At 36.0% G+C, this 15,279-nt stretch overlaps 1 protein-coding gene across 8 annotated transcripts in view; it reads right to left on the bottom strand.

The window, feature by feature from the left end:
* SLC4A10 (solute carrier family 4 member 10) overlaps window positions 1-15,279 on the bottom strand; it is a 352,866-nt gene that overhangs the window by 171,666 nt on the left and 165,921 nt on the right. For all 8 annotated transcript variants that reach the window (XM_005676049.3, XM_005676051.2, XM_018063730.1 and 5 more), the window contains exon 4: window positions 800-938. In XM_005676049.3, the coding sequence (XP_005676106.1) occupies window positions 800-938 (139 nt within the window). The remainder of the gene's footprint in view (window positions 1-799; window positions 939-15,279) is intronic.

Genomic DNA, 15,279 nt, shown 5'->3' with positions numbered 1-15,279 from the left:
GTATGATCTTTGTTCCCCAACCAGGGACTGAACTTGGGCCCTCTGCAGTGAAAGCATGAAGTCCTAACCACTGAACAGCCAGGGTATTCGCTAAGATTTTTGTTGTTGTTGCTGTCCTATTGCATTTAGCACACAATAGAACATAAATGTTAGAAAAGAAGAATGAAAAAATAAATGCAAATTTATTTATTTTGCAAATAAATTTATTGTATTTATAAATAAATAAATGCAAATTTATTGCTCTTTTATCACAAGTCATCAAATGGCAATATAGAAATATTCATTGTAAGTGACAGAAAAAGTAATCCTTTAAGAATTATTTTTTAAAAACCACTATGTTTAAATGTATACATTTCATAGAAACACATTACAAATATTTTTACCCTCAGCAAATAGTACATAAATTCAGGACTCCACCTAAAATCTCTTAAAATTTTTGTCCTTTCTTTTAAAAAGTCCCACATAATATTACCAGTTGGAGCACAAGTTAATAATTGAAAAGATACAAATAAATTACTGTTAGATAGCTATTGTTTCCCTGATGACACACAAATTATGCTACTGTTTGTCTTTAAGACTGCAGCTGCTGCTGATTCTGCGTCCTGTTTACTATAATTACAGCCTTCGGATTTCATTCTGACCCATATGCCATTATAGGCTATGCCCAGGCCAGATGACCAATTTCAGAAATCAGCAGCACTGATGGATGTTTGCAAAGTTGTGGCAACAGAAATCTCTTTTTTCTGATAGTATTAAAACTCCTTAGTATCACTTCCCCCTTCAACCAAAAATTCCTCACCTGGCTGTTTCTCGCCACTCAGCATCCTCACCTTCACGCCAGCAAATCTCATCGAGTTCTGTGAAGAGGTCATGAGGAATGTGTTCCTCATCATCATCCTCAGTCCCAAGAATAAACTGTACTCGCTGTGACGGGGTGTCTATGGATGCCAGAGACAAGAACACGCATCAGCAAGACCTGGAGCTGCGAATGTCCCAGTTACCACCTTCACACCACTCGCGTCTCCCCGACCGCAGCACTCACCCAGAATAGACTTGAGAAATTAAGATGAACTCAGTATTACATTAAGTCCAGTAAAATATGGGATCGTAAACACATAGAATGTAAGTATATAATGTACTATATTATCAAAGATAAAATCAAACATGATGATTACTTTGGATTACTTAAGCATCATGGAAAATATTTCCACATCTCTCATACACACATGCACTGTTCATTGCTACACTTTATGGTCATATTCAGAAGAGTAGACTATGATAAAATTCACTTATATTAAAACTGTGCTGAATATAACTCACCAAAAAGAACTCCTTTGCGAGGCTTCTTGACAGTTACACCCTTATCCTTCCCCTCACCCCTTGCAACCATTAATCTGGTCCCTACTGCTATAGTTTTGCCTTTTACATAATGCCATACAAGTGGAAACATATGGTGTATAGCTTTTAGAGACTGTTATTCACTTACCAATATGCCTTTAAGGTTTTGAAATTTATCTGTGTCACGGAATATATCAGTAATTCATTCGTTTTATTGCTAAGTAATAGTCCATTATATGAATGTACCTTGTTTTGCTTATCTATTCATTTGTTGAAGGATATTAAATTTACAGTTTTTTCAATTATGAATAGAACTGCTATAAATATTCTAAATTTTTGTGTGAGTGTAAATTTTTATTCTCTGGAGTAAATACCTAGGAGTAGAATTGTTGGGTTACCTGGTAAATATATGTTCAATCAATACATTTGTGAAAATTATAAAACTTTACTGAATGATTTTAAAAGTAGACCTAAATAAATGAATATATTTATATTAATGGAAAAGCTCAATAGTGGAAAACCATCTTATAAATTCAATGCTATTACAATAAAATATCTGGTATTTTCAACTATTTTTTAAAACACAACAGAATGAATAAATCAGTAACAAACCACAGTGATCACTTAAATCTATAATATTAAATATTTTGTGAAAATAAACCAATTAATAAGTAACTTAAAGGATTAGGTTATAATTAAGTCACAACTGGGAGGATTTTAGAAGTCAAAAGTGAAAAAGATACATATAATATAAAATATTATATAGTCCCATACTTTTTGTATCAATAAATGTTTGCAGTGGGGCCCTAGCTTCTGCCTACCTTAATAGCCTTACCTTCTGCCTTGTAATTCCACTCTGGGTACCTTAGTTTTCTTTCAGATTTTTAAAAATAGCATGTTCCTTCCCATTTCAGGGCCACTGCACATACTGTCCTCTAGCTCTCCTGTATCTTTCATCATCTACTTCACTATAATATACTTTGGCAAGCCTACCTAATCAGACTCATGAAACACACACACGAGCACTCATATGCAACAATTAAGTCAGGCACCTGTTATCTTAATTCACAGCACTCTATATTTCTCCTTGTTATACTTTCCTTAATTGCAATTTAAAATTTACTGTTCAATAACAAATTAAATACTTTAAGTAGAAAATATTTCCAGCTGCCAGAATTAGTTTCCTAGAAGATAGGATCAAGTTCCTAAAGAAGAATAATGCATGCAAAAAATACTTTTAAAATTATCAAGCATCATGCAAATATTATTAATGATGACTGATGCTGATGCTAGTGGTAGTAGGGATGGATACAATGAAAATATAGCCCTGTGAAAACAGAAAGGTTTAGAATTTGAAGCAGGGAGAATGAGAAAATACCAGTGCCATTAATTGAAAGAGGTTTATAACATGGATGAGCCTTGAAGATGCTAAGTGAAATGTCAGACAGAGAAACACAAATACTATTAATATATGATCTTACTTATATGTGGAATCTAAAAAAAGACAAAACAGTAAAACCAAAGCATTAGCTGCTCAGTCTTTGTGACCCCGTGGACTATAGCCCACCAGGCTCCTCTGTCCATGGAATTCTCCAGGCAAGAATACTGGTGTAGATAGCCATTCCCTTCTCCAAGGGATCTTCCTGACCCAGAGATTGAACTCATATCTCCTGTGTTGCAGGCAGATTCTTTACCATCTGAGCTAAACTCATGGAAAAGGATTTCAGACTTGTGCTTACCAGCAGTATGGAGTGGAAAGAGGAGAAAGTGGAGAAAAATGGTCAAAAGGTATAAACTTCCAGTTTTAAGTACTAGGGATGTAATAGACAACATGATGAATATACTTAATACAGCTTTATGATATGCAAGTAAGTTGTTGAGTAAATTCTACGAGTTCTCATCTGTGATGAATGTTAACTAAACCTCTCATGGCAGTCATTTCACAACATATGTAAAGCAAACCATCATGTACTTATACTATGAGGTATGTCAGTTATTTTTCAACAAAACTTGGGAAAAAAGGGTTGTCAGAATGAGGAGCCAGTATTATAGGCTGAGAGCACAGGAGACATCTTTTAGATATGCTGACTTTGAGGTGATTATAGTTCAAACACATAAAGATGATCACAGGACTGCTGGATATTTGATTCAGTAAGGAGGACAAAGTCAGAGGTAAAGACACAGGTTGCATTTAACTAGAGAAGTAATATGATTACAACGAATGAGGACTCAAAAATGAAAGACAAGAGACGGCTCAGTATCAAGAGAATTATATGATTTAATATTTAGGATGAGGAAGAGGAGTTAAAAAATCAGAAAAGGATTAGACAGATATGTAAAAGGATTGGTACACTGAACAAATATATAATGAACACCCTCCATTGGTCAGGTGAATTAGACAGACATAAACAGAAAGAAAAAAACCCTCTGCCCTGATAAAACTTACATTTGATGAAAAGAGTAATATAACAGGGTCAAGGTAGAAAAGAACAAGTCAATAATGTCAGATGCTGTAGAATCATTGATGAGAACTAAGAGCAATAGGATTTTAATAGCTTAATATTCAAAAAGACCATATATTACTTTTACAATCACAAATAAACTATGTCTATTGGAATATAGGCCATATTTTCATCAAATGGTTACTTAAAATCAAATTTACAAAGTTATACTATAGGAAGAAAACCACTAATAGAATCATAATTGGAAATAAGCAAGTTCCTTTGCAAACTTTAATCTTTTCATTACTAGTTATGTTACTCAAACTGATTTAGTTACTCACATGCTAATTATAAAGTGGTTGGCTACGGTGAGACTATAAGACAAGGGAAAAAGCCAAAATTGATTTTTAAAAGTATCAATATCTTCTATGGATCAAGCATTTTCATATAATATCTCTTTATGTCTGAGCAATAACCTACTCAAAAGGACACACATCACTCAGTCTGAAAATGCAATGAACATAATGAAAGAGCTAGAACATCTATGTCACAGATAAGAAGACTCAATATTAACAGGATGACAGTCCTTCCCAACTTGATCTGTAGATTTAATGCAATCCCAATCAAAATCCCGTCAACTTATTTTATGGACACCAACAAACTGATTCTAAAGCTTATATGGAAAGGTAAAGGCAGAAGACCCAGAATAGCCAACAAAATATTGAAGGAGTGGATATGACTGAGCGACTTTACTTTCACTTTTCATTTTCATGCATTGGAGAAGGAAATGGCAACCCACTCCAGTGTTCTTGCCTGGAGAATCCCAGGGACGCGGGAGTCTGGTGGGAGTCTATGGGGTCGCACAGAGTTGGACACGACTGAAGCGACTTAGCAGCAGCAGCAGAACAAAGTTAGAGGACTGACATTCCACAACTTCAAGACTTACTATAGAGCTACAACAATCAGGACAGTGTGATAATGGCAGAACAGACAAAGAGACCAATGGAACAGAATAAAGAGCCCAACTATAGAATTCTGTAAATACAGTCATCTGATTTTTGACAAAGGAGCCAGGGTAGTAGAGTTTCTTCAACAAATGGGCATCCACATGCAAAAACACAGATCTAGACACAGACCGTACAACACTTTTCCAAAATAAACTCAAAACGTATTTTGTGTGTGTGTGTGTGTGTGTGGTGTGTGCGTGTGTGTGTGTGTGTGTGACATGTGCACTCAATCATGTCTGACTCTTTTGCAACTCCAGGGACTGTAGCCCACCAGGCTCCTCTGTGCATGGGATTTTCCAAGTGAGAGTGGAGTGGGTTGCCATTTCCTCCTCTAGGGGATCCTCCCACCCAAAGATCAAACCCACATCTCTTGAGCCTCCTGCATTGGCAGATGGATTCTTTACCACTGTACCACCTGGAAGTCCCAAAAATGGATCATAGATCTACATGTAAAACACAAACACATAAAACCCTCAGAAGATAACATAGGAGAAAACCTAGATGACCCTGAGTATGGTGGTGCCTTTTTAGATACAGCACCAAAGATAACTATCCATGAATGAACGACAATGTCAAAAAAATTGGAAGACAGCTACAGACTTGAAAAAGGCACGTCTGATAAAGGATTAGTATCCAAAATACACAAAGACATCTTAATACTCAACATTAATAAGACCAATATGAGAGTCCCTTGCCTGCAAGGAGATCCAGCCAATCCATCCTAAAGGAAATCAGTCCTGAATATTCATCGGAAGGACTGATGCTTAAGCTGAAACTCCAATACTCTGGCCACCTGATGGGAAGAACTGACTCCTTGGAAAAGATCCTGATGCTGGGAAAGACTGAAGGCAGGAGGAGAAGGGGACGACAGAGGATAAGATGGTTGGATGGCATCACCAACTCAATGGACATGAGTTTGAGTAAACTTCAGGAGTCGGTGATAGACCTGGAGGCCTGGCATGCTGCAGTTCATAGGGTCGCAAAGAGTTGGACATGACTGAACTGAACTGAATAAAACCAATAACTTCTTTTTAAAAACCAGGTCAACAATTTTAATGGGTAACTCACCAAAGAAGATATACAGATGGGAAATAAATATATGAAAAGATGCTCCACATCATATGTTATCAGGGAAATTCAGAACAACGAGATAACATTATACACATATTAAAATGCCCCCAATCCATAATTCTAACCACACCAAATCCCGGCAAGGATGTGAAGCAACAGAAACTCTCATTCACTGCTGCTGGAAATGTAAAACCTTACGGCCGCTTTGGAAGATGACTTAGCTTCTTACAAAACTAACCATACTTTTAGTACGTGATCCAGTAATTGCTCTACTTGGTATTTACCCAAAGGAGTTGAAACTTATGCCTACCAAAGAAACTCTATGCATGGATGTTTATAGCAGCTTTATTCATAACTGCCAAAACTTGAAACAAAGCAAGATGTCCTTCAGTAGGTGAATGGATAAATATGTTATGACTCATCCAGACAACAAAATATAATTCGATGCTAAAGGTAAATGAGATACTAAGCTATGAAAAGACATGGAGGAATCTTACATGTGTATTAGTTGGTGAAAGAACCTAATCCGAAAAGGCTACATTCTGTATGATTTCAACTATGTGACATTCTGGAAAACTACAGTGAGAGTAAAAAGGTCAGTGGTTGTTGGAAGTGGGAGTGGGACGAAAGGACTGAATATAGAGGATTTTTAGGGCATTAAAGCATTCTGTATGATATTAAAATGACAGACATATGCCATTATACATTTATTCAATCCCATAGATATACAACACCAAAGTGAGCCCTAAGGTAAACTATGGCTTTGGACATGAGTATGATGTGTCCACACAGGTTCATCCTTGGTAAAAATGTACCATTCTGGTGAGCAACATTAATAGTAGGGGACACAAGGAATGGGAGCAATGAGTATATGAGAATTCTTTCTACCTTCCTGTGAATTTTAACATAAACCTAAAACTGTTCTAAAAAATAAAGGTTTAAAATGTAGGGCTCCTCAGTTTTCAAATTGTTCAATTGTTTCCACCAATATGCACCACTGTATCATACATATAATGATATATATTCAAGAAATTATAAGAAAAAGGAAAAAGAAGCTACATTTACATAGTTTATTTGCTTCAGGCATTGGCAAAACATTTCTCTTTTAGAATGCTAATATGTAAGATTTGGTTTTATTACCAAATATTTTAAGAAATTTGATAACTAAATTTTATAGCAAAATGAATAAGAATTAAGTCAATAGAAAAGTCTCCAGCTTAACTAATTCAAAAGAAGATGCCAATTTCCTAGATGTAATATGAATGTTGATTTTGAAATGAGGCTGCTGAATTCCCATGAATGTCCTTAAGGAAATTACAGTATAGCAAATACATTTATGATTTAGTTTATCTGAAACAAGATGCTAATATTATATTTTTCCTAAAAGCATAATATCTGGGTGATAATAATAAATACTAAACCCAATATTAGAGTCAAGACAGCCTGTTACCTTTATGACTGGTTGCTCTGGACCAAAAAAAAAAAAAACCACCCTTAAATCAGAATTTCAAATAGCTACAAAAAAAGAGAAAAAATTGCAATTTTATAGTTACACTAAGAAATCAATTATATTTTTCTATTAGACCTACCCATGTGACAAGACATAGCAGTTTCATATCTCACAACAGCCTATTTTAACTACTAACTCACTTATCACATTCCAGAGCAGCCATGCCTCAACACTGGCATTATGTTTCTCATGCTTTTGAAACAATTTCTCTCATCACTGTTTTCAGTGACTTATTTCAGTTTATTCTGCATCGGTAATATGGGGATCTATAATATTTACCATGTACCCAATCTCCCTAACTCTACTATGTGCAGGAACCTTATGTTTAAGACTTCTTAGTGTTTCCCCTAATAAAGCATGAGGATCACTCATCACAACATAGCCATGAAATAATATGAAGAAATAAGAACCTCACAGTTATGAATAAAGAGGTTTTGAATGTCTGAGGTAGGGTATCATATATATAAAAGACTTCTCAAAGACACAATGATAACAGCATAGGAAATAATTTAAAAAGTAGGATAATTTATTCTTAGACAAAAGATATTTTATTTGGGTTTTAAATAAATAGAACTTCTTGTATCTGGCTTTTCATTCTTCAAAGTAGAAATGATTTTTCAGATATTAGGTTATGCTCACAAAAATCTTTTTATGATCATCCTATCACCATAATGTCTTAAAAAGAGATTCAGATTATGTTTCAACACAGCAAATGTTCAAAATGTGTTCTTCAATGACCTTTTAAATGTCTATTCAACTTAAAATTATATGACATAAATCATGTAAATTATAGTAATATCAATATCAGAAAAAATTTTTAAGCATAAATATTTTTCTTATGTTGATAGTGATTTTATTTATTTTTAAGATAGCCACTGAAAACATCCTGACCTGCATGCTCAGTCATGCCCGACTCTTTGCAACCTCAGGGACTATATAGCCCGCCAGGCTCCTCTGTCCATAGATCACTGTAATACAAACTGTAGCTAAGGCTCTAATAGATTAAGATAAGAATTTGTTTCCGTATTTAGTAAAATTATAATGGAAATAAATTACAAAATATAGAAAACTACGCTAGTGAATAAGGGTCTCAGCCTCTTAGTAGCCTCTTCTGGAATATGTAGATACATAAGACAGTATCATTAAAAGAATGAAAGTATAAGCCACAAGTGTGGGAAGATGATTGAAATATGAAAACAAAAGACTTATATCCATAATATGTAAAGAACTTCCACAAATCAAAAAGAAAAAACAAGCAATTAAAAAAAAACAAGCATAATATTTGAATAGGCACTTCATAGAAGAGACTATCCAAATGGCCAAAAGGCAAATGCTAAGTTACATAACCTCACTGGTAATCAAGAAATGCAAATTAAGACAATGATATACCATTATGCTCCTGATCAGATGGTTAATGTTAACAGAACGAAATTGTCAGGTATTCATTAGAATGTAAACAACAAACGCTCTCACACTTTACTGGTGAAAGTATAGACATGCACCCTACTTTGGAAACTGATATCATCTCCTAAAATTGAAATACACATATCCTATGACTCAGTAATAAATAATTTCATTTTAGGTATGAGAAATGCATATATGCACCAAGAGCCAAGAGACATATGTTCACAGCACCATTCTTCATAGTATCTTCAAAAATTACATGATCTAAATGTCCATAAATAGTAGAAGGCATGGTATTTACAAATGAATGACACTATGCCATAATAAAAATGAATAAACCAAAGTGAAAGTGAAAGTGAAGTCGCTCAGTCGTGTCCAACTCTTTGTGACCCCAAGAACTGTAGCCTACCAGGCTCCTCCCTCCATGGGATTCTCCAGGCAAGAGTACTGGAGTGGGTGGCCATTTCCTTCTCCAGGGGATCTTCTCGACCCAGGGATCAAACCCAGGTCTCCCGCATTCCAGGCAGATGCTTTAACCTCTGAGCCACCAGGGAAGCCCAAATAAACCAAAGCTACAGTCAAAAACATTTTGAATCCCACTAACACACTGTTGAGCAACTGATCAAGACACATATACCTCCTGTATGACTTAATTTATAAAGAATTAAAAAATAGGCAGGACACCCAGTCAATGTAAGAAGATAGACTAGAGATCCTTTTGGGGAGAAGGGAGAGAGTAGTAACTGGGAGTGAGGACAAAGTGGGTTTCTGGAGCACTAGCCAAATTAATGGTTACACAGATGTTTCTCTGTGATAAACCACTGAGTTGTACACTTGCACTTCTGTGTTAACATTTATAAATATTTGTGTTATACTTTATTAAAACTATTTTTAAAAAAAACTAATTGATATTCTCATCTATCAGCCAGCTGCGAGTTAAATAGGAACAGAAAGCCATTGCCATCAATAAACAGATTTGAACTTAGATATTTTCTGTATTTGCTTCATTTTTCCTAAAGCATGTATACAATTTAACATCTAAGAAAAGAAAAATCCCAAGCCTAATTCCAGGGTTGTGTTAATTCACATAGTACCTTTGAGTACCATATTTTAAATAAGCATTTAATAAAGTGTATATCTTTAGTATTCATTTCTAGTGCTTATACACTAACTAATAATGTACATATTCCTGTTATATTCTTTGTTGGGAAGCTGAGGAGCAAATTAACATTAAAGTGTTCTGAATTTCCCTCAGTATCTTTTATATTTTCACTGACTTTAAGCTTACGCTTCAAACTTATTTTTAAACAACTCACCCATGTTACCAGTTGAAAATATAATTTTAAATTATATTAGGTGAATGAAAGATGACATTAAAAATAACAAGATGGAAAGTTTTAGCAGTTATCTGTCAGAAGGAAATTGATTACAGTATGAAGAAAAATTAATCAATCATCACATTCTTATACAAACAATTGTGTTTAAGTGCAGTAACAAAAGTAGGTTGAATTTAACTTTAAGAATCAAAAGTTTTCTGTAGGGCATGGCCAGAAAGGTGACCGCCCCCTCGCCCATCAGGCACCCCGTGTTCATGGGCAACCTGGTGCTAAACCATTCATAGATGACCTGCTTCTGGGTCAGGGTTTTGTTCATAGCAGAGCAGCTCACTCACTGTGATCTACTGAAAGTCAGCCCTCAACACAAGGGTTTGTAAAATTAAGATAAAAGTAGAATATAAAAAAGAAGAAAAAATGAAAAAAAAAAGTTTTCTGTATATTCAAAGTATCACCATCACCATTACTGCACAGCCCAAAAGCTGGGTCTGTCTTTGGACTTAACTAGAAATCACATTACAGCTATGGGCCCTGGTGGACTAGACCCAGCTATCCCAGGCCTGTGACTTGAGCAGGCTCTTTGGCTTCAGTAAGGCCTGCTCAGTTATCCCTGGATGCAGCACTAACACAAACAGGTTCCTAACAGCATCGCTTTATGTGACAGGGTCATATAATAAAATGGGATTCTGGATGTTTCTCAGACACTGGAGAAACAAAATTTTTAGGAGTGCCAAAATACATTTATACTAAATCTTTTTGTTAAATTGATCCTTGCTCCAAAAATATGAGTCCAAATTATTCCATGTCTCCATAGACACACACTCCAATTTACAATATAAAACCTCTGGAAGCCCACCAGAGGAACCTGATTCTTCCTCACACTCTCCTCTAACCCATACCTCTTTGGAAGCTGAACTTTTAATCATTTTAAAGCACTTGTAGGCATGCATTCAAAAGATTTTCTTGGAAATCTTTAAAGTAAAATAAATATTTCTTAAGTAGTCAGAAATTTTCTTTGAAGCCTTCAGAATAGTAATCACGTATATTCACACTAAGCTGAATATCAAAGCCCAAGTCAAGCGAATGGTGTTCATAACATGGTTTCAGTCTTAGCATGTAGCTGAGTACTAAATTATCAAGGCATTTAAACTGACTGTGGAATAGGAATAAAAGCAGATTATTAGTCCTGAAGAAACTGAAGAAAACGTGAAATCTAGGAAGTTCTACTGCTTAGAGATCACCAGAGTGCCAAACATCTGTCCCTGATAAAACGCATCTTAGGTCTCAATATCAAAAAGATATCAGATGGTTGGGGGAGGAAGGAACAGGTGGCATCCCAAAACAGCGGCTGACACAGCAGAGAGAGACCCTGGCTCACCTGACTTACTGCCAAGTTTCACCAAATAAAGAGGCAGGACTCTCTTAAGATCAATGGCTCTTGATCCTTGCTGGATATTAAATCACTTGGGTACTTTTTAAAAAATACAAGTGCCTAGAGAAACACCCAAAATTAAGTATATAAAAGTTTTTGAGCATCAATATTTTTTAAGAGCTCTTCACGTGACTCTGACATGTAACAAGATTTGACAAGCAATATTCTAGAGTCTGTCTAATTTTAATTGGCATAAAAATTACCTAAGGTTGTCGTTAATGCATGGATTCCTAGTCAATAGGTCTAGGAATGGGTATCAGATTCTATATTTCTAAGCTCAAATGTGATGTTAATATTGCTGGCTCATGAAACCACACTTTGAATAGCAAAGTATCTAGAACAGTGGATCTCAATCTTGGCTTTGAATCACCTGAGGTACTTTTAAAAATACCTATGCCCCACCCACAGAGATTCTGATCAGTATGGGGTTTGGCCATCAAAATGTTTTTAAAATTCTTGGGTTTTAAAGGTGAGAGCCACTGTTCTAGAAAAACTGACATAATGTATCCAACTACAGGAAACAGGCTTACTTTTGTTTGTTTACTAACCACTTCTAAGATAATGTGAATATATTTTCTCCAATATTAGAAGAGAATGAAAACTCAAAGTAACCATGAAAGCTAATCCCAACAGATATTCCATTCTTAGAGTTTACAAGGGAGCCTCTCCTAACTACACAGATGGAGCTGGAGAAAGAGAAATCTACCCAGCTTTGTGTTTGTCATACTCCCAGACCCTACTTCATGAAACAAAAAACTCTAAAAATGTGGAAGAAATTTCCGTACCTCCACTCTCTGCCCACTGATTCAGAGATGACCATCCTTCCAACATGCTAGTGTAGGAGACTCAGAGTATCTTTCTTTATACTCCCCACTATCAATTAATCTACCTCTGAATAAGTACAATATATCTGGGGAATTTTAATGCCCATAGCTATACACAGCAATGGAGACAAACAGCACACTGAGGGCACTGTCTCCGTAATCACTCTTAGGATAAAGCTGGACATATATAGTATGGATATCTTTGCCGAGTAAAAAGAAAAAAAATCTGGGAGCCTGTAAAAATACTACAAATCAATGGAAAGTCAAAATAATCTTGATGACCCCAAAGAAGATCATACCTCTGAAAATTATCTGCTTCAGAATCAAAAGAAAAAGTCCAGAAATAATGGAGACCATAAAAGGACTAAAAACACAGGCTCTCAGGCAAGAAGAGTGTTAGTTGTTCAGTGGTGTTTCACGTTTTGTGACCCCATGGACTGTAGCCTGTCAGGCTCCTCTGTCCATGGGATTCTCCAGGCAAGAATACTGGAGTGGGGACTTTCCTGATGGTCCAGTGGTTAAGAATATGCCTGCCAACCCTGCTGGGACACGGGTTAGATCCCTGATCCGGGAAGAATCCACATGCTGCAGAGCAATTAAGCCTGTGAGCCACAACAAAGAGTAGCCCTCACTCACTCAGTGCAGCCAAAACTAAAATAAATAATTAAAAAAAAAAAAAAAAAAAAGAATACTGCAGTGGGTTGCCATTCCCTTATCCAGGGCGATCTTCCCAATTCAAGGATCAAACCTGGGTTTCCTACATTCCAAGCAGATTCTTTACTATCTGAGCCACCAGGGAAGCTCATCAAGCAGGAAAACAAAAATCTAGGAAAGGACATGAGGAAATGTAAAGAAAAATCAGATGAGATAAGAAATTAACTCAAGAAAACTAAAAATACAACAACAAAATCAAAACCCCTAATAGAAGTAGTAAAATGCAGAACTGATACTGCAGATAATCAAATGAATAATGAGAAACTAACTTCAAGCTACAAAAAAAGGACAAAGAGCAGATATCATAAATCCGAGATGCAGATGTATTAATAATTCTCAAAGAAGAGACCAAAGTAAGTGGAAAAAAATCAGAAAAGACAAGAAAATGTTCTCTAAATGGAATACATCAGTGTGTGCAGACTGTAAAGGCTTTATAATATATTCACCATTAGGCCTATCTTAGCAAGTTTTCTTAAATAAGAGAATGCAAAAAAAAAAAAACTGTCTATAAGCATTCAAGCTTAAAAGAAATAGATTTTAAAAATGAAAAAATATAGAGACCAAAAACTTCTCTGCAACACTTAGCAAAACCAGGTATTGAATAAAGCAATGCCTGCTGCTAAGTCGCTTCAGTCATGTCCGACTCTGTGCGACTCCACAGATGGCAGCCCATTGGGCTCTGCCATCCCTGGGATTCTCCAGGCAAGAACACTGGAGTGGGTTGCCATTTCCTTCTCCAGTGCATGAAAGTGAAAAGTGAAAGTGAAGTCGCTCAGTCATGTCCGACTCTTAGCGACCCCATGGACTGCAACCTACCAGACTCCTCCGTCCATGGGAATTTTCAGGCAAGAGTACTGGAGTGGGATGCCATTGCCTTCTCTGAAGCTATGCCTATAGATTATTAAAAGTAAAACTGTACCCCAAACTTCATATGCTAACTTACTCTCAAATTTGAATACAATCTGACAGGGGAATGTGGGTTTGAGGCAGTTGGAAGGACAGATGACAAGAATAATCCAGTTGAGAAGAAGAAATCAACTAGATTATAAAATGTATAAATTTCCAGGTGGAAGGGAATAGGAAATAAACATAATTGAAAGGAAAACTTCCTTACTGTTAAAGTGGAAAAGCATAGTTGCAGATATAGGTATATGTTTATGTCTACATGAGAGGGAAGGTGAGTGAATTTTTTCTGGTGACATATTTTCCTTTTGAAGTAGAAAGTGGCTGCTAAGTGACTGTGACAAAAGAGATGTTAGAGAAGGATGAAGGAGATTGAAAAATAATTATTACAAAAATTGAAAAAATGCAATAGAATTGGGAGAAAGTGTTGAAAGTTGACATTACTAACAATTTTTTTTGGGGGGGGGCACACCTGTGCTGACCACGAATTAAACCCAGCTTGACAGAGAAAGTGCTGAGTTCTAACCACTGGACCACTGGGGAATTCCCACTTGAGTAATGAATATAAATTGCTACAATCTGCCTGTTGAATGACTATATCTTGCCGAGCATGCCTACCAGGGGAAGTAGGCACATGGAGGAGCCCCAACATAAATATGGTTTTTAAGGTAGAGGTGAAGGTATGGATAAAACTAAAACAGGGAAGCTAAGGTAATTTAGAATATTAGCAAAAGCACTACTAAAATTGGCCATGAAATCAGAGTAGGATAAGGAAATAAACGTAACATGGATAGAAAAAAAGGAGAGGGGCCAAGTAGTTGAACAAGCAAATGAGAGAAGCTGTGGTCAGAGAGCAAAATGAATGCCTTAGTGACTTCAGAGGAGGCATGACTACAGGCGAGTAAGTGAACAAGGCGCAGTGAAGGAGGTCATAGGAAGTGGGACGGCCAGACAACTGAAAGTCAGGTTCTTAATTATGTCATATACACAGACTCTCATAGCACTCAGGAATTGCTAGTAACTTCCATAACACTGTACTTTGATATTCTGTATACAGTTGACCCATGAACTATGTGAGAACTAGGGGAACTGACCTTCCTCCCAGTTGAAAATTCATATATAATTTATGGTCACTCCTATCTGATTCCATATCCATGGATTCAACCAACCACGAACAATGTAGTGGTGTGGTATTTACTATTGAAAAAAAAATTCATGTACAAGTAGACACTCTAACTTCAAATCTGTATTGTTCAAAGGTCAACTGTACACTTTCAAAAGAATAACATTTAAAATAGTAG

The sequence above is a fragment of the Capra hircus genome, chromosome 2 (genome assembly GCF_001704415.2).
Source record: "Capra hircus breed San Clemente chromosome 2, ASM170441v1, whole genome shotgun sequence".
NCBI classification, from domain to species: domain Eukaryota; kingdom Metazoa; phylum Chordata; class Mammalia; order Artiodactyla; family Bovidae; genus Capra; species Capra hircus.
The sequence above is the reverse complement of the archived record's forward strand: the minus strand, read 5'-3'. Positions and strand labels throughout refer to the sequence as shown.